The sequence below is a fragment of the Watersipora subatra genome, chromosome 11 (genome assembly GCF_963576615.1).
Source record: "Watersipora subatra chromosome 11, tzWatSuba1.1, whole genome shotgun sequence".
Taxonomy (NCBI): domain Eukaryota; kingdom Metazoa; phylum Bryozoa; class Gymnolaemata; order Cheilostomatida; family Watersiporidae; genus Watersipora; species Watersipora subatra.
The window spans coordinates 16,423,795-16,448,584 of NC_088718.1; the positions used below are offsets into that span (position 1 = coordinate 16,423,795).

The window sequence follows — 24,790 nt, forward strand, 5'->3', positions numbered from 1 at the left end:
CTGTTCGCGAAATTGCGAACTATTAAATCCATCGAATATTTTCATCCTGTAGGGCATAGTGCCACTCAGGGTTCATCAACCCCGGCATTATTTCTTCATTTTCACTAATCCTAACCAACTTAACCCGCTCTATCACATAATAGTGGAGTTGCACAGCAATGAAGATGGTTACCAATTACTCCTTATTTTAAATGTTTACATGACAGCCGAGAATTTGACCTTCAGAATATCTCCTTTCTTAAAGTTACTCTGAGGCGCCTTATACACGAATGACTCACTAAGGCAACTCCCTAAGGCAAGGCAGCTCACTATAACAATACCTACTTGACTGCAGTTTTTTTAGCAAATCTTACGGAAGAAATAAGAGGTCTAGGTTAAATTCTATCGTATCATATTGACATTGAGAATTTAGACAGCAGCCATCATAGAAATGATTGTGTACAGTCTACCCTACATATTCAAAGATCTTAGAAAGATGCTCCTGGAGCCACCTTAGTACAGACCTTGGAGTATAGTGTACAGTCTAGCCTACATATTCAAAGATCTTAGAGAGATGCTCCTGGAGCCACCTTAGTACAGACCTTGGAGTACAGTGTACAGTCTACCCTACATATTCAAACATCTTAGAGAGATGCTCCTGGAGCCACCTTAGTACAGACCTTGGAGTACAGTGTACAGTCTAGTGTACACATTCAAACATCTTAGAGAGATGCTCTTGGAGCCACCTTAGTACAGACTTTGGAATACAGTGTACAGTCTAGCCAACGTATTCAAAGATCTTAGAGAGACGCTCCTGGAGCCACCTTAGTACAGCCCTTGGAGTACAGTGTACGGTCTAGCCTACATATTCAAACATCTTAGAGAGATGCTCCTGGAGCCACCTTAGCACAGACCTTGGAGTACAGTGTACAGTCTAGCCTACATTCTTAAAGATCTTAGAGAGATGCTCCTGGAGCCACCTTAATACAGACCTTAGAGTACATTATACAGTCTAGCCTACATATTCAAAGATCTCAGAGAGAAGCTCCTGGAGCCACCTTAGTACAGACCTTAGAGTATAGTGTACAGTCTAGCCTACATATTCAATCATCTTAGAGATACGCTCCCGGAGACATACAACTAATGTAGTTGATTACAAAATACTGGTTGTATTTTATAGTGTAATATTTTGTTTTATTAGTCTATTTTAAACACATAATTTTGTATTTAACACAAAAGTGAAGCTTTTTGAACAGCTTACTGGAACAGATTGTTGTCAACAAATGAAATCTAATAGCACACAGAGAGAACAACTCCAAACCTACCGTCTACCAGCTCAGGATCGACATGAGAAGTGAATCCATCAATAGAGGGGAAAGATTTCTCCTTGCAAGACTCGAGCAGACGTTTGTAGGCCGGACAAATTACTTGGGTAATGAGAGAGTTGTTCCAGTCAGTGCGTGGACCACCTACAGAAACTGGTTAGTTGGTCGCCTTGCAACTAACAAATACTGGATAACTACAGCTATATACTATGGCTAAACCCAGGAAGGAAGGGTAAAGCAAGGAATAGAAAACTAAGATTGTCACTATAAGTTTGGTAACACGGATAATTTTAATCATCTAATAAATATTGTCAGTTAGTACACTGGATGATGGGAACACAGTCTTAAAAAGAGCGTTATGAGATTCCTTCTTTTGATCCATATAAAAACTACTTCTAAAATCTATAATAAAATTCTATAAAAATGATAAATTCTATAATGCATAATGGAGTATAATAGCAAATTTTTTCATAAAATGTAAAGTTGAGAGAACAACTCCCAAAGTCCTCCCTACTTCGTAAAGTAAGGAGACTTGAATGCTGCCATTTTTTTCAGTTGAATAATAAAGATTAATACAAAAAGTCAGTGCCTAAAGAATTTACTCAGTAGGAGATAGAAATACAAGTGCTACAATATATCACAAAAAATTTGTTAGAGGCTCACCATCATCGTCCCTCCACAAGCCTCTCCTAGCCTCATGGTCCAAGGCAAAGTGACCATTTATGTGCACTGGCAACTTTGTCTGTATTGGGAGTGGCAGAAAGCAGAAAACCTGTGACAGCAAAAAATTAAACAGTGAAAAATGAAAAATATCATTTTCACCGAAACTACTGCCTGATCTTTAAAATAGTCCATTTGCCATAGTCTGCAAGAATTGCGTCAACTGCAATAGTTGTTTACAACATAAGAGGGCAGTCTATATGATCTTACCAACAGAGACTTTCAGCATCATTATATCTACGATCTAACACCCACAGAATCAACTCTGCTACTTATTTACACCAGACTTAAAAGATGCAAGTGTTTCCTTATTGCCAACCACAATCTTTCTGGAGTATAATTGAGAAACAACAATTTAATGAAAAGTTAAACAAAACATTTATAGATTTATTTATAGATTTGTAGATTAGAAAGTAACGGAAACATAGCGATCAACAAAATCATAAATTTCGTGAAAAGTTAAAAAGATCAACCAGAATAATATTAATTTAGATGTACTGTTATTATCAGACAGACGAGCATAAAATGCTAGAAACAGCTACACGGCTTATAACATAGTTTTTTATTTTCTTTAACCCTCTTATATGAAGCATAGCGGAGTTAAAAATAGCAGCTTGAATGCTCCATGACCGAATGGCAGATTAGAAAAGGATATAAAAAACAGACAATGAGTGGCAAAGTTGAGATTAGTCTCGTCAAACAATAATGTATATCCTCGAATATAAACCGACCCTAAAAAACAGCCATAAGACAGTGAATTTATAAACAATTACAAAACCCTAATCGTAGCATGCAGTACACACATATCATAGAACTAATCATAGCATGCAGTACACACATATCATAGAACTAATCATAGCATGCAGTACACACATATCATAGAACTAATCATAGCATGCAGTACACACATATCACACAACTAATCATAGCATGCAGTGCACACATATTATAGAACTAATCATAGCATTCAGTACACACATATTATAGAAGTAACCATAGCATTCAGTACACACATATCGCACAACTAATCATAGCATGCAGTACACACATATCATAGAACTAATCATAGCATGCAGTACACGCATATCATAGAACTAATCATAGCATGCAGTACACACATATCATAGAACTAATCATAGCATTCAGTACACACATATCATAGAACTAATCATAGCATGCAGTACACACATATTATAGAAGTAACCATAGCATTCAGTACACACATATCGCACAACTAATCATAGCATGCAGTACACACATATCATAGAACTAATCATAGCATGCAGTACACACATATCATAGAAGTAATCATAGCATTCAGTACACCCATATCGCACAACTAATCATAGCATGCAGTACACACATATCATAGAACTAATCATAGCATGCAGTACACACATATCATAGAACTAATCATAGCATGCAGTACACACATATCATAGAACTAATCATAGCATGCAGTACACACATATCATAGAACTTATCCCTCGCTGCGGCATAAAAAACTGTAAGTAGCAGGCTACCAGCCGCTTGCTTAGCATCGTTCAAATTATAGTTGACGGAATTAAATTAGCATAATCTTATTTTATTTGAGTGTGATCAGAGCCCACATAAACTTATCCCTTAGTTTGGTAACTTTTTTTCGAGTTTTAAGCTCGGCTTAAAACTTATGCGAGGGTATACGGTAGCTATACAGAAGGAACTTAACACTCGCTAAACCAACCCTAAACATTTATACTAAACAGATTTTTTAATTGAGTTGCCCAAGATAAGAATTTCACCTTTTTAGCCCGTTCATTTGTTTTCATGTTTTTGGGGATTTCTCGGCTGAGAAGGCATGCCACACCCCCTCGAGGCAAAAGGTTTAATTCTCCAGAGCTATGGGCTGCAGAAACTGACTGTGGCACAAGGCTTGGATGATCAAACCCTATTCGCTGCACAATCAACCTGTCAAACATAATACAAACCATAAAGACAATAAACCTACAGATATATAAACCACTAGCTGGGAAAACCAATGAAATCCTAATACCATTCTACAAAAGAGTTTCCAAGTGAACCAGAGCTCATCTATAATGGATACACCATGTGAACATAATTTACTCTAGTTCTCCAACATATCAAATTTGCCAGAATGTTGAGCTAATAAATTTCATAGTAGTCAGTATGTCGTATGCATATACAACTGTGTAACATATAACATATATAAAGTGATGTCAGCCCAATGAATGCTATCGAAGCAGACAGTTCTGAGGTACTTCAACTAAATAATTCAAAATACTTAAACAAGGTAAAATAAAATGATTTGAAGTTAGCTTATGGTTTTTAATATGCATCAAAATCTTATAGAGTCAATACTGTATTCAATAGTAAAAATGAACTGTGATTTCACATGAACACAAGGACCTGGGTGTATTGAGCAACAGAATTATCTTCCCTTGATTTATTTTCATGGTGAATTGAATAATAGAGATATCATTTATATTTTAAGCATTAGGTCCATTTCATATTATAGTCCAATTCTCTATTGACCACAGATGAACATGGAGTTCACAGAAAGTAAACCAACTGCACGTGCTAAGTAATAGAGTTGTCTCTTCTTAGACTATACTCTGGTTGCATTCAATAATAGAGTTGCCTCCCTTTATTCAATATATTGACAGGTAATGAGCTCTCAGCAAAATATAAATATTCACCGAGTTTTCAATGCAGTGATTCCACTATGAACGGTTTATCTACACAAATGTGTTTTGTGAAGGTCAAAGTTGTGAAGGTCAAAGTTGTGGTTGCGAACATAAATGCCACATTAGATCTTAATAGTAAATAACTTCCTACTTCTTAAGAACTCTCTGGTCATCCATCAACAAAATTATGAATGAGAAAGGGAACTCTTTTTACTCGATTCGCGAGGCAATAATTATACAATTAATGAAGTGGTTACTGTGAATAGACTGGTGATCACTCTCCCATTGAACTGGTAATATTAAACTTGGGGAACACATCGCACTATGTAAAACAGGAAACGCATTTGACGCTAAAAGATGATGATGCAAACACTATATGATCTGAAAAACAAACAAAACTCCAGTCTCTGTTTCGTGCGACAGTGAGATATTTTTCACTAACAAAAGGTAAAGTAAGCACAATGTTACAACTTGCGACTGCATAACATTTCCTTGTAATGTAATTTGTTGCCATGTAATAATGCTATTTATGTAATCCCAGAATATCTTACAATACATGATATAGTTGTGAAGATGTTCCATGTGAACGCGCTTATGTTATGTTAGCCCCCGCTGAAATAGTACAACTTCATTAAATTTCGACACAAAAGTGTACTTAATGCCAGCCATTTTTGCCGTCTTAAACTTGCGTATATTCAACTAAACAGTTGATCCACACTATCGACACACTTTATCACATGTTCACACATTATCATACCATGTTTCCTTGTAGCCAAGGCTATCCTCAATTGACATCTTATAAGATATTTCTTTCACAGGAATGTCCCTGAGGGTTATCTCTTTGTTGCTGAGTTTGATCAATGTCTCTTTGATGTGGGAGGTAAACTCTCTTCTCAGCTTTGCGTAGCGCTGTGTCACTTTTGCCTTGACAGTGTAAGAGCTGCTGGGCTGAAATCACCAGAAGAAACTAAGAAATGAGATTGTTAGAACATTAGTAATGGTCCTGTTAGAGGAACTACAGCAGCATCTGGCAGCTATGACAGCTACTAGTCAAGTACTGACTAGTACTAGTCAAGTACTGACTAGGACTGACAGGTAGTAGCACATAAATCAACTGCTGGTAAAATCTGTTGAGTAAACCTGTAAACAGTTGTGTTGACTGTCATTAGTGCATCAGGTGTTGAGTTGAAGGAATCATTGCTCACAAACAGCCAATAGCTGACGCTGATGGGCTTTCATGGAATTGAAACATTTCTCATTTATCGGCACAATCCTGAGACCATATATTTAATTTTCCAGTCATCAATCTATTTCAACGTGCCTGCCTTTTAGAAAGGTAAACCAACGATTCTTTTGCTCGTTGATTTGAACCATTCTTCAAGAAAAAGGGTGTTGCAACTGTGAATAATAGCAACAGATTTACTTATTTTATATATTGGAAGTTGTGTAAAAAATACATTACAAAAACATTACCTGTATTCTTGTTTAATTTTACAATAATCAGAATTGTCATACAGCACAACTTAATAACCTATGTTTGTCTTGCTTAAGTGCTTCAACCAACGTAGTGACCAATGTTTGCCTTGCTTGAGTGCTTCAAAAAACTTAGTGACCTATGTTTGTCTTGCTTGAGTACTTCAACAAACTTAGTGACCTATGGTTGTCTTGCTTGAGTACTTCGACAAACTTAGTGACCTATGTTTGTCTTGCTTGAGTACTTCAACAAACTTAGTGACCTATGTTTGTTTTGCTTGAGTGCTTCAACAAACTTAGTGACCTATGTTTGTCTTGCTTGAGTACTTCAACAAACTTAGTGACCTATGTTTGTCTTGCTTGAGTGCTTCAACAAACTTAGTGACCTATGTTTGTCTTGCTTGAGTGCTTCAACAAACTTAGTGACCTATGGTTGTCTTGCTTGAGTGCTTCGACAAACTTAGTGACCTATGGTTGTCTTGCTTGAGTGCTTCAACAAACTTAGTGACCTATGTTTGTCTTGCTTGAGTACTTCAACAAACTTAGTGACCTATGTTTGTCTTGCTTGAGTGCTTCAACAAACTTAGTGACCTATGTTTGTCTTGCTTGAGTGCTTCAACAAACTTAGTGACCTATGTTTGTCTTGCTTGAGTACTTCAACAAACTTAGTGACCTATGTTTGTTTTGCTTGAGTGCTTCAACAAACTTAGTGACCTATGGTTGTCTTGCTTGAGTGCTTCAACAAACTTAGTGACCTATGTTTGTCTTGCTTGAGTGCTTCAACAAACTTAGTGACCTATGTTTGTCTTGCTTGAGTGCTTCAACAAACTTAGTGACCTATGGTTGTCTTGCTTGAGTACTTCGACAAACTTAGTGACCTATGTTTGTCTTGCTTGAGTACTTCAACAAACTTAGTTCGGCGGTTATACTCTACAAGTGTTTTTGTAGTCAGAAATGGTTTGATCAAAATTCAGTCATCTCTCACTCACCATGTCAATAAACCTTTGAACATCTATTCTTTTGTAGTTATGAGTAGTTGACTAGGTCTTCCACAGATAATCTATGCAGAGAGCTAGACGGTGAATGTGTTTTATGCCAAACTTCTTGCTCCGAAAGTAAAGCAATTTGTAGTGAGTGACACTCGTTCTCCTGTCTGGAGAATATTCTTACTTTGCTTGTGATATCCTTTAGTAATTTTTGTTTAGTTGCAACATGAAAAAAACCTTTTACTCACAGCAGCCAATAGCTGATGCCAATTGGTTTTCACAGCAGCAAAACTTCATTCATTTATCGGTGCCATCATATGATCATTTTGGCAAGTTTACTATTTTATTAACAAAAAAAGCGGACTCGTAAAACTAAAACTATCATCATAGACTGATAGATATTTAACTCTATCGAATCACCCCAAAAGTAACCAAATCACCAGTCAATGACAACTCGCGTAAAAACAATTCTATCGCAATTTTTCAACAGCTTCAATTAACCTGCAGTAAAGCTTAAACAAATCTGCCAGCTCCGCCCTTTGTTGAGAAACACACACTGCTATGTCTATGATACAATTCTGCCCTCCCCTTCACCCCGACATTTATTCGAAAAAGCTAAGGCTCCTGAAAGGCAAGTAAATAACTTGAACAGGGTGTGTATTATTGTACTTAACAGCATGTAAAGCCAATTGAAGTGAAAGGGAAGTATTTATTAACAGCCAGAAACAAAATTTTAAAAAATTTTCAACACTTTTACTAGTAAAGGTTTTCTTTTCATATAAACATATCTTGTAAAACAGCTTCTGTTTTTGAGATTATAAGCAACTATTTACAAACTAAAGGAAAAATTCTTCCAATAGTGACAAGAACATGTTTTCTCTCTTCTGACATCAATAATCAGCAAGCGCTGCCGGCAGCGACTCACCCCATTGTGTGTGCGAGGAATGTCTGATACAGTAATCTCCTCCAGGTTGTTGACAAATAGCAGCACATCAAACATCTCTTGCTTGAACTTCTTCATGAGTTCACCGACAGTATCTAGGTTAACAGCTGCACTGGATATCTTGGATTTGGCAGCCATATCATGCGTTCTCAGAGGAAATCTACAAACAATCAGAAAGCACTTTATGTAGATCATATTTTTACTTGAAAAAATAGAGCTTACCTAGAAAGAAAAACTGAGTATCAACTACAGCCAATGCCACAGTGCAAGTACCAAACAGCCAGCCAATAACACAGTCCCAATCTCTAGGGTCTACTGCACTATTTTTTGTTTATAAATAACAAATAAGCCACCAATCAAATGAACTCAAAAGAAGTTTTTCGATTATGGCCAAAGGAACTTCTGGTTGTTTTATATATTAAAAACACATTGCCCTAGCGGTAAAGTAATGCTGAACTCAATTTAATTTACAAAATATTACTAAGAGCACAAACGATGGCCGAGTTGGTTAGTACTCAGCAGTTGTACAATGGTAGTCAATAAAACTATTTATATCATAACTGATAAACTAGAGGACCTAGACATGTTTTATGGAAGCCAAACGCATAGCGGTATCTCCGGAGCAATGGTTACTCTACTAATGACTAAAAGACTTGGTACCACAACTAGACAAATACTTAGAAATTACAATTTATTGTAGATCACAGGCTCTTTTGTTGATTCCCTATTGCCTAATCAGCAGTGCTAAAATCACCGGCATTGCAACTTCACCTGCCAATAGCGCTATCTTGAAAACTTGAAGCACATTTAAACTGTTAAAAATGTTTAAACACCTTCACTTCGATATCTAATTCTTTTTTACACAAAATCTTTATTGACAAAATAAATATGCAATGAGCCAGGTAATGGAGCTGCTCCTGCGACAAGCAGATGAGGTCTAATAAATATGCAATGAGCCAGGTAATCGTCTGCTCCTGCGACAAGAGGATGAGGTCTAATAAAAACTAGGAGCAAATAACAACCATTATGTAAAAAAGAGAAAGGTATTTCCAAGTAAACAGTGATATCTCCGCCAACCTGAACATAGTTGCACCATCCAAAGAGAAGTGATCTGGCAAATAGCAGTTGAAGACATCAGTGAAGACATTCTTCATGCTGTTGAGATCATTGAACATCCTACCTGGCTCACTAGGTGTAGCCCCTGGGACAAACCTGCAGTGTGGGTCAAAGGCGCAGAGCACCTCCCCGACCTCTGGACCACTAGTTAGGAATGATGGACAGTCAGTGAGATGGTAAACTGAATTGAAGCCAACTCCTGCAAAGATAACAAACAAGTAACAACAATGCTACAGATGGACAGATCGACTAATCAAAAACGCAAAATATTCTCTCGTGGTCATGACTATGAACTATGACAAACTGTCCTCTGGTGGTCATGACTATGAACTATGACAAACTGTACTGTACGAAAAAAAGACTCCACTTGCTATATTCATGTTCTAGGTAGAGTTGTGCTCCAGGTAGCAGTAGATCACCATTTCATACGTGTATGTTTCCGCTATTATGAAAAAGGCTCTACCCTTTACTCAGCTTGTAAAATTTCACTCTACAATCTACATCATTACTGTAAACAAGCTTGAAACAGCGCCGTGGAAGCTAATAAGGGGTGATACTGACCATACTGTCCAGTTCTGTTGGGGTCGCGACCTTTGCTACCCTCACCAAGATTTTGAATGCCTTGTAAATCTGACTTGCTGAAGGGTCGGTTGTTAAAAACACACAACGCTGGGCCTTGCAGAGGCTTCCAGCATTCTTCAAAAACCTGTAAACAGATGAAAGGCGATGTGCTAACGCAACTGTGTGATTCTATGTTTAATGCTTACACGTGACAGGTAATGAAACTAGGAACAACTAAACTACATCCATCCTAGCATAATCCACTTGTCTAAAAAGTAGCAACAGTAACAACGCAATGCCAGAGAACAAATGCTTCTCCATGTTTTTCATACTACTAAAACTAGGAGCAGATAAGTAGAAATAACTCTCCCCTAAAAATACCTGATCCAAAAAAACAATGTGCGCTCATCTCACAATGCCAACATTAAAGATAGCGGAAAGCATGTGTACCACATCTCTAGACAGGTCTTGTCCAATAATGTTGAAGAGCCCATCGCTACCTTTTCAGTAGGATGCTGCCTGCAATCCTTTACAAAGTGTATCTTCGTAGCACCAGCGTCATCAGCATTCTGTACGAGCTCCTTGAAGATCTCCTTGCCACAAGGATAGCTCGACATGATCCTCTTCAGCCTTTTTGTCAGCTTCTCCTTCTGCCCAAAAGGAATTCCTTGCGAGTGTTTCTTTATTGCCTCCTGCCAAAGGAAGTTCATTTCGTTTTTCACTAGTTATTCTCTAAGTCTAAAGCAGTACATCTAATTATAACATGACTATGATTACAGTCAAAATGCTACAAGATGTTTGCTACTAGAATCTTTTGCACTGAATTGTGAGTTAGCTATAACATAGTAAATTCTATTGGTTAACAATGTTAGCTATAACATAGTAAATTCTATTGGTTAACAATGTTAGCTATAACATAGTAAATTCTATTGGTTAACAATGTTAGCAAACCAAGACTGTGCTTACATTGCTCGGGTATCAGTGCCAACCGAGTGACCTCAATGAGCCATATCGGTAAGTTAACAAATCATTTCTAAATGAAAAAGCTCACACCTGGCACTAAAACTTTATCATCTTAGACTGCTATAAATTGAACTCTATTGGTTAACACCAAAAGTGAACAAACCACAAGTTATAAAGTTTTTGAAAAAAATGGAGGAATGAGATTCACCTCTAGTTTATATGAATGACTTGTTTCTCCGACGCATGGACCAATAAAATTAAATATAGAATTACTTATGATAATAAAGTATTTGAATCAGAACGGGAAGTCTTCCTAATAAATTTTACTGATCGGTATATCTATTTTGAATAATACTTATGTATAATCAAGTTGAATTGATTTTACATTAGCAAATGAGAAATATAGAGCCACTGAAAAAACCAAAGTAACCCGCTATTGGTCATTTACACATACTTCAATCTAACAAAAATGGATGGCAGAAAATAAATGGATCAAATATGGTGGAACTTGCAATTCCCCCGCACCGCCTTAAGACCAGTTAAATGCCTGATGCACGAACTCCCCAACACACTAGCGTTATCACACATGAAGCTCTTCCGAATTTGTGATAACAGTCTAGGCTGGCATCACCTGTGCTCTCTTGTCACCTCACCTGTCGCTTAGTGTTAACACCCAAACTCTTGGCTATCTGGTATGGTATAAGGCTGTGAGCGAACTCCATGTTGTTATCATCTGGAAGCCAACTACAGTCATTGAAGCAGAGTGATGCAGCCTTCACAAGTCTGTCAGCAGCGTTGACAAGATAAACATGTCCATGCTGCCTCACCACATCCACGATAGTCACCTGCTGTTTGTCCATAGCCTGATGAAGCAGTCCGGCCAGGTTGAGTAAGGTCTGTAGATGCCTGTTATCTAAAATGAGTAGAGTATTTGAAACATTGTCTTACAAATACGTAAATAGTAAAATATAATAAAATAGAATAACCTTGCATACCAGCGCATCAAAATGTGAAATATTTTTAGTCTTTGAGCAGCAATCATGGCGTAAACTAATGCTGGGTGTCGTTGGACTCGCGGATTTATCTTCTCTTGAGTATCAGGGTAATAGAGATTTTGAGCATTTCGATCTTGCGGGTTCGGGTTTTGACTTGCGAGTTTGGGTTTTGTTACTCGGATCCGTCGATTAGAGTCGCCAAAAATTCAGTCTATTGCGCCCTACGCTCTAAACAGTGTTTAATAACCCGCCTGTTAATCCCTGGTTTGGTCATTGCGTGTCAATAACCCTGGGCAATCTGTCCAACAACCCGAAGTTTTAAACATTTTTTTATATATATCTGAACGTGCTCATTATACAATGATATTTGGAAAAACAGTAAAAAAGTCGGGCAACCCACAGCAATTGTCATCAAACAAAAAAAAACAGTACTTACTTTACCATTATTTAGGCTAAAACTATAAAAGTTTGTACGATTTTAAAAAACTCGTAAAAACATTTACAATAGCATCATATCCATTGAGCACACTATTTTATGACTCAAAATATACTGGAAAATTATAATTAGCATTATAAAGTTCCTTATTTGCATCACAATCATTCATGATCTACCAACAAACGAGTCGTGTCAATTTTTTCGCGATATTGTTCACATAAAATTTGTTGTTAAATCGAAACAAGTAGGTAAAGATATTTGAAAACTGTTACAAATGGAAGTGAAATTCCTGGTCTAATATATCGTGCAAAAGTTAATTTGATCCGTTTACGTTAATACTTAAAAACGGCTTTTGTAAACAAAGCCATGTGAATGCTGGAATTCCGCCCGATAGAGATTCTGACACACTCTACGCAATGTCTGAAAAGCGACAGTTGGGGTTCAAACTTCCAAGGGTTAAGGCTGCGAGCACGAATATGGGTCATTAGAAAACAGTAAAATACAATAAATAAATTGCATAGAATTATAATTGCATTGTAAATTTTTGAATATGTCTAGTGTTTGGAAATTTTAGACATAAAACCCGTATCAACAAACCCGATACCCAAAAAACCCGTCGGCCAAGAACGACTCATGCCAAGCACTACCGTCTACCCGATACTAGTAAAACTCGAACAGAAGGGGACGAATCTAAACAAGTTGGACAAGAAAGACTCGTGTCAAACCCTACCGTCTATCCAATACTAGTAAAACTCGAACACTAGCGTAAACCGTTGTTGATAGAGACACAAGATTTGTATAAAGATTAAACCAAGACTAAGCAGACTTTAATAAATACAATTTCAAGGAATGACAACTCCCATCCATTTTGAAATTGTTTAAAAATAACCACACAATGCTTTCAATGCAATGGATCATGCAAGTTTTAGTTTTTTAAAAACCCAGTGTTAAAACTTACCAAGCTCTTGACCTTCAAAATGCTTGTTCATAAGTGCAATGGCCTTGACATAGTCTGAGATCTCAAATTTGTCCCTCATTCCTGCTTGTTTAAAAACATGCTCAAATCTGTAACAAACCAAATTGCCGTTATAATTTTTTGAGCTAACCACATTGGAACAAAAAAATGAAACACAAATAGTAACAATTACAGGTTTTTCTCAAGACAATGCTACAACATTTGACTGGACCTGGAATCAACCATTGACCAATGAGATGAATTTTAAACACCGTTAATGGCTGATGTAAAAGCAAAGCACAACCAATAATAAATGGCGTGACAATTTTGATGCAATTGACATGCCATAGAGCTTAACCTATTCAAATGGCAATATTAATGACATAGAAAATTTCAAGATGCCCAGAATGATGTCGTTTTCATACCTTCAGTTAATAAGAGTTCATTGAGTGCAATTAATAGACAGTCTATGACATTCCTCAGTCAAAATACTTATTCTGTTTACTATTCATTCATAAACATAGTGAACCATAGACATAGTGACTCATTTTCTATCTGTCTTGTTTTAGCTAATCATATCTTCAGAGTAATGTCGATTCAGGGAAACCTAGTGAATGTGACGTGACATATAACACAAAAAGCAATAAACAATAGGTAGCAAACGATCTATACATACTTGTGCAGGTCGTAAGGAAGCTCAAACAGATAAGGGGCGCAATCGCGGGCCCCCTTAAGCATAACATGTTGTGGAGAGACAAGGCTATCTCCAATGAGGATGAAACTACCAAGGGAGGACAACACCTCAGCAGAAAGTTTCTTCTCCTAAAATAATAATATGTATGATTCAACATTAATTACCATAAAATCATTGTAAGAGAATATGTAAAGATCTGAACAATAAGAAGAGCCATGCTTGTCCTTCCATCTTTCCGATGTCACAGTTAGAGGTCGGAAAAAGATTGCACTGTACAGGATTTGAACTGGTAAATATACATATATTTTGATGAAACAAGTTTGATGAAGGCTGGAATCGCATGCATAGCTAAAGGTAAAAGTATATAGCGAGTGCCCTGCCAATCTTGATGATACCTTTTGACGCCAACTGTTAGAGCCTGTCAAGCGAACAATCAGCAATGACATCTAAAGAATAATGACATTAGTACCTGAAGATACTGGTAGATATCATGGCAGACTTTCTGAGTGAGTTTATAGGATGAAATGGCCTTCTCTTGATTGGTCTGTATAACACTTAACTGTTCCAGCACATCCTCTGCAGTGACTGGCTTGCTGATTCCAAGATACATAGACAGCCTATCTGACACTGTAATATACCCAAACCATCATCAAACATTGCATGAAGAAGGCAAAGAAAAACTGCTAACTGATTTCCTATTAATAAGCAACCTGAGAAAAGGTGAGCTTAGTGATAGTTTGAGAGGTCTTACTATCTCTAGTCTCAGATTACAGTCAGCCATTGTCTTGCACCTACTGTTTGGCACGTTTGTTTAGTCGCAAGTCAAAGGTTTGTCAAATTAGAGTACTTTATGTTGTGTGCTGTTACTGAATTCAATCTACAGTCATATTATACTGATGGCAAAGGAAAGATAGCGTAACAACAAGACCCTGAGGATCAAAGACGACTGCGTGATCGCTATTACTACTTACGAGTGAGCCCGAGCTGTGAGCTGTCCAGGACTGGATGCACAAAACAGAGTAGACTGTAGGTCTTGCTAGGATAAAGCACCTCTGGAGACAAAAGCTCAGAGTCATGTCTTTCTGCAGCCCAAGGTAAAGTTGTGTCTGATGGCTTCTTTCGTGTAGGTAAAAAGAGAACTTTCCTCAGCTCTGATTGAATATCACCTAGCGTACAATAAACAAAGGAACATTACGAGCAGTTTAGACTGCGAGATTGACAGAAGTCTTCACTCAGCTGGATGAATTAGGAAGGTGAACAAACTATCTGCCAGACATACTCCCCTATTAGGTGACAGATTGCATCACACTGCTGATGTCAGAGAAAGTGAACGATAATAAAAATGTTGCGAGATCAAGACCTGTAAAAAGCAATCATTTATGACACACTTTAATTACCACCCACATCATTTCTGCAGTGCGACAATTTCAAAATTACATGATCAGATTATTATAATATAATAGATAGATTTAAAATACACCAGTCATTAGCGATAATAATAATAATAACAGTAAGGATTACCTAAACAACAGCAGTGAACTGGTGACATGAGTTTAAAATCTTTACATAAATACTAACATAAATACTACGAAAAGTTAAATGATTAAAAGCTTGTATTGAATTTTACGGCTCAGCAACTGGCTGAAGACTGAGTTCCCCTTTTGATTTACTGATAGTATGGCTGCTCAATTGTTAACTGGACTGGGCCTAAAGAGAAACCTAGTAGTACAAGACGGGACCTGAAGATAAACCTAGCAGTACAGGACTGGACCTAAAGAGAAACCTAGTAGTACAGGACTGGACCTGAAGAGAAAACTAGTAGCGCAGGACTGGACCTAAAGAAAAACCTAGTCGTACAGGACTGGACCAAAAGAGAAACCTAGTCGTACATGACTGGACCTGAAGAGAAAACTAGTAGTGCAGGACTGGACCTAAAGAAAAACCTAGTCGTACAGGACTGGACCAAAAGAGAAACCTAGTCGTACAGGACTGGACCTAAAAAGAAACCTAGTAGTACAGGACTAGACCTAAAAAGAAACCTAGTAGTACACTGGACCTAAAGAGAAACCTAGTAGGACAGGACTGGACATTGTCATTGAGTGTGTGCGTGTGTTGATTTCATCCAAACTTCACATGCATATGCTCTGTGCCTTCGGTGAAATCACCAAAATATTTGGTTTTAAAATACCGTTTGGTTCCTTAAACTGGCCTGCTAAACACCAGTCTGATTAGAAACTCCAAAATGCACTTTTGCATATGTTAAGGACAATTGCCCGACAATCAACACGTTCATAGATTGTTGTCGTGAGAGCAGTGAGGCAATTCGTGTTGAAAATCTACACGCAAGCTACAGGCCATCTGATTGACAATGAAAGACATTCCAGGCTTCAGCAGGCTTACCGCTAGTATATAATGAATGCTAAAGGTGCTATAAAGGTGTGAAAGGTGCTATAAGGGTGTGAAATGTGCTGTAAAGGTGTAAAAGGTGCTACAAAAGTGTGAAAGGTGCTATAACGGTGTGAAAGGTGCTATAAAGGTGTGAAAGGTGCTATAAAGGTGTGAAAGGTGCTATAAAGGTGTGAAAGGTGCTATAAAGGTGTGAAAGGTGCTATAAAGGTGTGAAAGGTGCTATAAAGGTGTGAAAGTTGCTATAAAGGTGTGAAAGGTGCTATAAAGGTGTGAAAGGTGCTATAAAGGTGTGAAAAGTGCTATAAAGGTGTTAAAGGTGCTATAAAAGTGTGAAAGGTGCTATAAAGGTGTGAAAGGTGCTATAAAGGTGTGAAAGGTGCTATAAAGGTGTGAAAGGTGCTATAAACGTGTGAAAGGTGCTATAAAGGTGTGAAAGGTGCTATAAAGGTGTGAAAGGGCAAATGTAGAATAAGGCCATATATGAAGTTGTCAGGTCAACCAGACTTTACAGGTTAAAGGAATTGATATGACCCGATTATTCCCAGATGGCCATACTTACTATATCTCTCAGGAGATGTAACCAGCCTGCTCTCCATGTACTGTAAGAGAGCACAAATCCTCGCTAGCGCTGCCTTCTTATTTGTTACATAGAGGGATGGAATAGACTGAGCTCTCTCTAGCAGCTCCGTGTCAGGTAGGTCAACACCCACCATACCCAAACTTTCCAAGGCTGCCAGTCTTTGTGCTGATAGGAATGTAGCCTTGGTTCCGTGTGGAAACCTTCCGTCGTCTGTGAGAGCATATTGCATAACACGGATCATGCGAGTTGGTTTTACACACTAACGCAATAAAATATACCTTATCTATGCTCTGCCACTGCCCTACAGACTCATTTGATAATCATTATTCTGTGAGCCTTTGACGAGAGTGAAGCAAATAATAGCTTGCAGCAAAAAGCCTACATTTTTGACATCTATCCTGGATGCCGTCAAATTTGTTATACAAAAAAGTATTATGACAGGTGCCTATTATGACAGGTGCCTATTATGACAGGTACCTATTATGACAGGTGCCTATCTCTGATAAATGAATAAATTCTTGAAGGAAACAGAACAAGCTTATGATTATGTAATGGCTTTTGACTATCAAAAGCAAATATTTGACATGGAGAGTGTTATTAATCTGCAACACGTATGTTTGTTATGAAACAACTAATATTTGATCACCAATACGAGATGCAAGCAAATTTCGCACGCGCACACAGGTTTTTTCTTGCCAAATTCAGTGATTTGGTAATTTTAAGCCAATGATCATCTCTTCCCATGATAAACTAAGACCAACTTCCATCGATGAAAGTTTTGGTATCAGCCTACCAAACACATACATACTAACGACAGGATTCGAGACAAAAAGCATTTGCAGTAGATATGTAATCAGTTTTGTAGCTTTGCTCTCATATGGACCAGACAATGTATGTACGTATGTACGTATGTACGTATGAACAATCACTATGTTCCCTTGCAGCGGTTCATCCGCAGGTTTGCGCCATCGGCAAAATTAAAAAAACAAAAACCCACAAAGCAAGTGAGTTTTGTTAACCACAACATTTTTACTGAATGTTTCATAATTGCAAAATATGGAAACGGCACTTGTGAACGATAGACAAAGCTTGCGAATGGTGCACAAGAAAATACCGTCCAAACTATTTCATTATAAATATTTTCTACATTTCTGTCATTCTCATATCGATTTGAGCAGCTTCGAGTGTGCGGCTACGGCCTTTGGCATAAAAATCATGTCTTGTTTTTAACAAAGCACCAACGTCAATACACAATATGCGAATATCCGTTGAAACACTAATCACACAGTAACTCAACGTGTGCACAACTCCAAATCTGCATCATCGGTATTATGGGAACATAGCGAATGACTTGGCAACAATTTCAGTGCCGGAGAAGGCTAAATATACAAAGTTTATGTCGTGGAATTTTATGACATTCGACTTCAGAATAAAACTTGATTTAATGTAATTGGAGTTATCACACCTAAGTTATCACACGAGTCATGTGTTATTTGAAAACAACTGTTTTAAAACTATCTGGTGATGTCAACTCTGCATTGTCAGGTTGGCTGGTACCTTTGCAGTAGAGAACAGCGAGCTGACTTGTTGGATTTATCAGATCTTGTGGGAAGCTGAGCTTTTTACCAGTGGGTGTTACCGGTATGCAAGCGTGTGACCTCATTAATGTTGATAACAGCTTGTCCCCGCTGTCGAGGGCATGCAGAAGCATAAGGTTCCGGATGTCCTCTGCTACTCTGAATCAAAGAAAAAATAACCATGTCATAAAAAACCAATCATATGTCAACTAGTTTTAAAAGTATTCTCAACTTTAACCAGATGGTGAAGCAATTAAACAGTTTTTTGTTTTTTTTCAGTAAATAATTTAGTGAGCATACTCAATGAATAATATGCAACAAATGCAACCTATGCTATCATAAGAGTCGTGTCCTTTTGTCTGTTTGAAACCACAATTAAAGGTTGGGGAAAATATTACATTGCGTAGGATTCGATTAGCAGCCTCCAATCAGCTAAACCGAAATCTAACAATTGCGCCTATTTACATGCCGGAATATTTGTACGGATAGTTATAACAACTGCGATTCTACATTAAAAAAATCAAAACTTGCTGTTTTTAATATAAAAAGATATTAAACTGAATATAAAGTGATGTTCAATCACCAGTGAATGACTTAACTCTCTATCACCTCTTTAGCTGAGACTGGAATGGAGCTTGGTTTGGGAATGCTCAAACTCAGACTCAGCTCCTGTAAAACATCTCTAAAACCAAGTCTATTACCTATACGATAGACCGAACTCTGCAACTCATGCCAAGACTATTACCTATACGATAGACCGAACTCTGCAACTCATTCCAAGACAATTACCTATACGATAGACCGAACTCTGCAACTCATGCCAAGACGATTACCTAGATAGACCTTTTGGAGCTGGTTTCACTGAACTATAAAATACTAAAAGTGGCTTTCGTTTGGCAAATGCATTGATTCTCGTGCAGAATGTTCTGCTGATTTCAGAAAACTCTAAATTAAAGTTTTATAATAAAAACTCGAGCTTTTACAGTAAAAAATATTGAGTATTTGTACTGTAAAAGCCAGCAAAGATTTTCGGCATGAATTAAATGCATCAGAACAAGGAAAAAATCCGTAGTGATAGAGTTGAGCTTCAAACTTGTAGCCTACTTTGTTGAAGTTTCTTTTCCTTTTACCAGCCACTTGCTTTAACAAAGCCATAGATATCAAAAGAACAATTCATGTAGCAGTACAGCATAGGTCAACAGGTTATTGTGGCAGCCTTACTTGTTGAGGTTGGGAAACAGAATCTTCTGGAAGAGCATTTCCCTTGTGAGCGTTTGTTCAGTGACTGGTTCAAGACAATTGGCCTGTAATAAATCGAAACCGATAATATTCTTTCATCCAATAATCACAGAATTTGATCAGAAGCAAACTTGAACTATCAGCTAAAGTTAAGTCTTCTATAAGAGTCACAAATAAAAACTATTAGCAGTGCCAATTAAAAAGCATATATCCTCCAGGATGAAAATATTCGTCGGTTATAAAAATTCACGATTTCGCGAACAGTCAATTCCGCAAATTATTAAATTCCGTGAATAATTAGTCCTATTTTTAATCACAAGGGAAAATAACTACTGCATCAAACTAAAAACTAGCCGCTAGGCCTAAATACTAAACGTAGTTGAGTTCTAAACCATTTTTAAACTCATTGCCTGGGCTTTGAGCTAACACCATTGGCAATGCATCACAGTTCTTTACAAAATTATTCAAGGTTGTCACAAGATATGCAGAATGGCGTCATCGCAAAAATAGCCGTTAGGCAGAAGTACTAAACGTAGCCGAGTTCCAAAACCTCTTTAAAATCATCGCCGGGCTTCGAGTTTTATTGCCATTGCATCAAACTTTACAAAATTATTCAAGGTTTTCACAAGTTATTCGGCATGGCTTCGTCATCGCAAAAAATCTCTCCTAGTCTTTTTACATTGAAATCAACTCCATCAACCTCTAATACTGAAGTTGAGGATGATCATGATTCTGATCTGGACATTATGGTATGTATTTGATTTGCAGTGCAGATACGTTTTTCCATAATTAACTGCATTAGTTAATTCTTTTGTTTAAAAACTCATCGCTTTTATTAAATACTTCAGCTATTGGTCTTTGCACTTCTGCACTTATTAATATGTTTTCTTTTTTTTTGTTTACTGCAGATTGAGAATGAAGCAACCTACTCCGACTATGAAAATTAGAGACAAGTAGTAATATTCATCACGGCAGGAATATTGGCAGAGAAGCAACCAGTCAACCTAGACCCGTTCATCGACAACAACTCCATGATATCACTGCAGCAAACATGATTATATTATATATTTTATTTCATGTATAGATATATTATAATTTATTACAAACTTGAGTGTACAAACAAAATATTCCAAATACAAATAAAATTTTACAAACGATGAATGGAGTAAATATAAACAGTTTAGTCCATATGGCGGTTATCTAGCAATAAAATTAAACTGGTACTCTTGATAAGTGAATACTAGCGTGTAATGGAGCTCTCTGACTAGTTATTTTGGTAATAGCAGCTCTGTCGCTGTCACTGTTTTGGGTAGATGTTAAAGGCGATTCTCCCGCTACTACATCACTGGTAAGAAAGTTATCATCGGAACTCTCCTCGTGGCTTACTATTGCAAAGTTCTGCCGGTTGGCCAAAAATTTGTGCTCGTAAAGGTGTTTTTGTTCCTTTTTTAAAACAGATATATTCTTCTCGTTAGCAGCTGCAGTCACTTCTACCTCAATTTCAAGACCTCCCTGAATGATTGGTGATCTTCTAAGAATGACATCTACCACCCTTGCAGCCATTGTGCTTCCGTGTATGATGAAAAATCTCTCTCTCACACTAAAACAAATAATGAAGCGGTAGGGATGGAAAAAATAAATATTGCGTTTTACCGAAGAACCAAAGTAAAATTCAACTAATTTAGTAAATGGTTTTGAAAAAACTCATTACTTACCACAAATTCTTGGTTCACCAAAGGCCTTCAAATCGATGAACATTCGTGAAAACCTCTGAACGCAGCAAAAAATTTATAGCTTAGCATGATCGACTCGTAGTTGCAAGCTGCGGTGTACATCGCGTTTCGGTGTATGTGCACTCCGAAACACGCGGTGTGCGCATGCGTAGGGTTATCTCTATTGCTAGCTGCAATAGAGTTAACTCTTCATAGAGAGTGACAGTGTTCAGCCGCGAATAAATTAATCCGCGAATATGCATGAAAAGGCAATTTTCGCGAAATTTAACTCCGCAAATAAATTCATAATGTAGGGTAATTAGTAACAATCAAGATTTTACAAGCACATGTTGACACATGCCATAAACCTTGCTGAATCATATAATAAAAACTACAAGTATTAGCCACACCAATTGAGAAGCTAATAATTAGTAACCATCAAGGTTTTACAAGCACATGTTGGCACATGTCACAAACCTTGCTGAAGCATGTCAGAATATCAGCTGGTATGTCCAGTACAAGATTGCTAGAAGATGCCATCACCATTCTGAGTAGAGCGAATGCCTGTTCGGCTATGGATGATGACCGTACCTCGGAGTCCAGCAGCACGGTGTTGGCCAGTGTTACCTTGTACGAATGAACATTGTATATGACACAAATATAGTTGATGGTAAGGTGGCCTTTCCTCGATTACATGGTGCAGTGGCAAAGATCTGAGTGTGACAATGGCAGCAAAAACCTGAGATATAAATTACAAATATCAGCAGTCTATAGTAAGGTGCAGCAGAGTATGAAGTGTAAGGTTACATTCCGTATTTTCTGTAGACCAAAATGGAGCATAAAACCCTCATATTTTGTGAATCGAGACCGACACCCCTCAACAAAAATGAAAATCTGCGAATTAGCGACTAACAAACTCGCATATAATAAGGCCACTTTTCATTTATCTTAAACATTTCCATCTGTTTCTTTGGTTGAATAGACAGTTTTGACACTCAAGAGTGTTTATGAAGCGTAATTAAAACTGCCAGCATTTTGTAATTTTGCTATTCACAATATTATGGAATGATTTCTAAAGGTGCTAGCAAGGTCATGTTTCTAAAGGTGCTAGCAAGGTCCTGTTTCTAAAGGTGCTAGCAAGGTCATGTTTCTAAAGGTGCTAGCAAGGTCCTGTTTCTAAAGGTGCTAGCAAGGTCCTGTTTCTAAAGGTGCTAGCAAGGTCCTGTTTCTAAAGGTGCTAGCAAGGTCCTGTTTCTAAAGGTGCTAGCAAGGTCCTGTTTCTAAAGGTGCTAGCAAGGTCCTGTTTCTAAAGGTGCTAGCAAGGTCCTGTTTCTAAAGGTGCTAGCAAGGTCCTGTTTCTAAAGGTGCTAGCAAGGTCCTGTTTCAATTCTTTATGATTTATGATTGAACCGATCAATTGATCCGATCAATCCGTCATGCATACATGATATGGAGAAGTAAGGGAAGAGAAGGTGCTGTCGCACCTTGAGCTCATAGATAATTATAAACCTCTCCTTACCCAGTTATTTCCAGCGGAAAATAGTTTTTGCTCCGTGAGAGGAGAGCTAACTGCGGCGTAGAACTGTTGAAGGAGAGGAAGACAACTAGATGACACGCTGTCAACCCTCGGCCATAGGAGGTAGAAGCTGTATGCATTAGCGTCTACTAGTGATTTGATGTCTTCCAACATTAGCATATAAGACTGCAAATGCAAAACAATGCTGAATTGTCTCATCATGACCAAACTGACCACATACGATAAGACAAATCGAAATTATTCAAACTAATTTGAAGATTGAAATATCATAAACAGATTTAGAATGCAAGTGCAAGAATTAGTTTTCTATAAGCAACCATTTTAAGCATTTACAAAATACTCTGAACATAAATGCTGACCATACTGCCAGCAGCGAGAGGCAATTGGGTCCAGCACAAAATAGTTGGCAAAATGTAGGAATGTATAGAGTGAGCACGAGAGCCTCGCGACTAACCAGTGAAAGAGATGAAACTATTTTGGTACTGTCATCGGCAAACATAAGTGGTTCACTACGACTACCTTTATAATGCTGTCGCTCATAAGGGCGTGGTTCCACTCGACCAGTTGATTTGTCTTGTTGTCTGTCACTTTCTCCACCAAGTGACGACGATTAGCAGTGACCGCAAAGGCGCCGTTAATGTGCACAGGAAGACCACTTTTGATAGGCAGTGGAAGGTAGCAGAAAACTTTGCCTGCATAGCCATCCGACTCGGTTTCTTTCATAACTCGAGGCTGGAGTACATCTTGTCTCATATCTATAAAAATACAACAATAAAGAATCAATAGATATAAGAATATCTAAAAGAAGATCTCGTTCTACATAACATTTTTGATCAGCTTCCTCAGCTACAAACAAGACCATTAAAACACGAGTGAATATAAAAACCCACCCTTCTGGTCAAGAGGGACAGCCACACCTCCTACTGGCGCTAAGCCTTCATATCTGAGAGCAATCTCTAAAGCGTCCCCATCGCCCATTGAGGAAGTGACCAGCCAGTGAACAGATCGGTCAAGCACTCCGTCGGACAGTCCGAGAAAATGACATCCCTCTCTGCTCTGCTTGTACCTCATCTGCAACACACGATTAATTTAGTACATTCTACATATTCTCATGTAGTGATCTATATATTCTCTGGTAGCATTCTATAAATATTCTTTAAGAGTATGTTATACATTGTTTGATGGTAACTTGAATGCACTATGGTAGTCCCAAGGATATGCTTTGGTAGTACCCTGGATACGCTATGGTAGTACCCTGAATAAACTATGGTAGTACCCGAGGTATGCTATATTAGTACCCTGGATACACAATAATAGCACCCTGTATAAGTTATGGTAGCACCCTGGATATACAGTGGTAGTACCCTAGATATGATAGTACCCTAGATATGTTATGGTAGTACCCTAGATATGTTATGGTAGTACAGCTCGTATGAAACTGTGTGCGTTTACAACTACGATATTTAGATTCATTTCCCCACATGTATTACTTATGCTACTATTCATCATAATCCATATGAATGACATTGTACAATACTCTGTGAGTCTACAGACCTTTATAAGAATGGAGGACTCTGGTAAAGATTTTGTTCCACTGCTGCTCCGTCGGGAGTTTCTGGTGGACTGTAAAAGTCAGCAGAAAAGAACAAATCACACTACGAATCACACATGATCAGCTGACGCACATGACTCTAACTGGTTCAGTTTGTTTTTGAGGTTAATTTCTTTTTCAACTTTATGAAAAATTTGTAGACTTCATGATGTCACAAAAAGTAAACATCTTAGCATAAATGTACTTAAACAACAACAGAGTTGTAAATAGAAAAACTGACAATTTTTAAACATGTTTTGAAGCTCCTTGAATGTCCTCTCTGTGTTTGGAAATTAAATTGCCAGAAACAATTGT

The 24,790-nt window shown here is 37.7% G+C and overlaps 1 protein-coding gene across 1 annotated transcript in view; it reads right to left on the reverse strand.

Moving 5' to 3' along the window:
* Nucleotides 1–24,790, reverse strand: part of LOC137407861 (sacsin-like) — a 218,419-nt gene that overhangs the window by 87,095 nt on the left and 106,534 nt on the right. The window contains exons 35-55 of the mRNA XM_068094241.1: nucleotides 24,439–24,507; nucleotides 23,755–23,955; nucleotides 23,404–23,616; nucleotides 22,867–23,049; nucleotides 21,825–21,974; nucleotides 19,618–19,700; nucleotides 18,377–18,555; nucleotides 16,799–17,029; nucleotides 14,802–14,996; nucleotides 14,300–14,457; nucleotides 13,813–13,958; nucleotides 13,140–13,246; nucleotides 11,404–11,663; nucleotides 10,288–10,479; nucleotides 9,788–9,932; nucleotides 9,188–9,425; nucleotides 8,093–8,270; nucleotides 5,466–5,656; nucleotides 3,806–3,971; nucleotides 1,968–2,076; nucleotides 1,305–1,448 (exon numbers count right to left, since the gene is read on the reverse strand). Of these exons, the coding sequence (XP_067950342.1) occupies nucleotides 1,305–1,448; nucleotides 1,968–2,076; nucleotides 3,806–3,971; nucleotides 5,466–5,656; nucleotides 8,093–8,270; nucleotides 9,188–9,425; nucleotides 9,788–9,932; nucleotides 10,288–10,479; nucleotides 11,404–11,663; nucleotides 13,140–13,246; nucleotides 13,813–13,958; nucleotides 14,300–14,457; nucleotides 14,802–14,996; nucleotides 16,799–17,029; nucleotides 18,377–18,555; nucleotides 19,618–19,700; nucleotides 21,825–21,974; nucleotides 22,867–23,049; nucleotides 23,404–23,616; nucleotides 23,755–23,955; nucleotides 24,439–24,507 (3,538 nt within the window). The remainder of the gene's footprint in view (nucleotides 1–1,304; nucleotides 1,449–1,967; nucleotides 2,077–3,805; nucleotides 3,972–5,465; nucleotides 5,657–8,092; nucleotides 8,271–9,187; nucleotides 9,426–9,787; nucleotides 9,933–10,287; nucleotides 10,480–11,403; nucleotides 11,664–13,139; nucleotides 13,247–13,812; nucleotides 13,959–14,299; nucleotides 14,458–14,801; nucleotides 14,997–16,798; nucleotides 17,030–18,376; nucleotides 18,556–19,617; nucleotides 19,701–21,824; nucleotides 21,975–22,866; nucleotides 23,050–23,403; nucleotides 23,617–23,754; nucleotides 23,956–24,438; nucleotides 24,508–24,790) is intronic.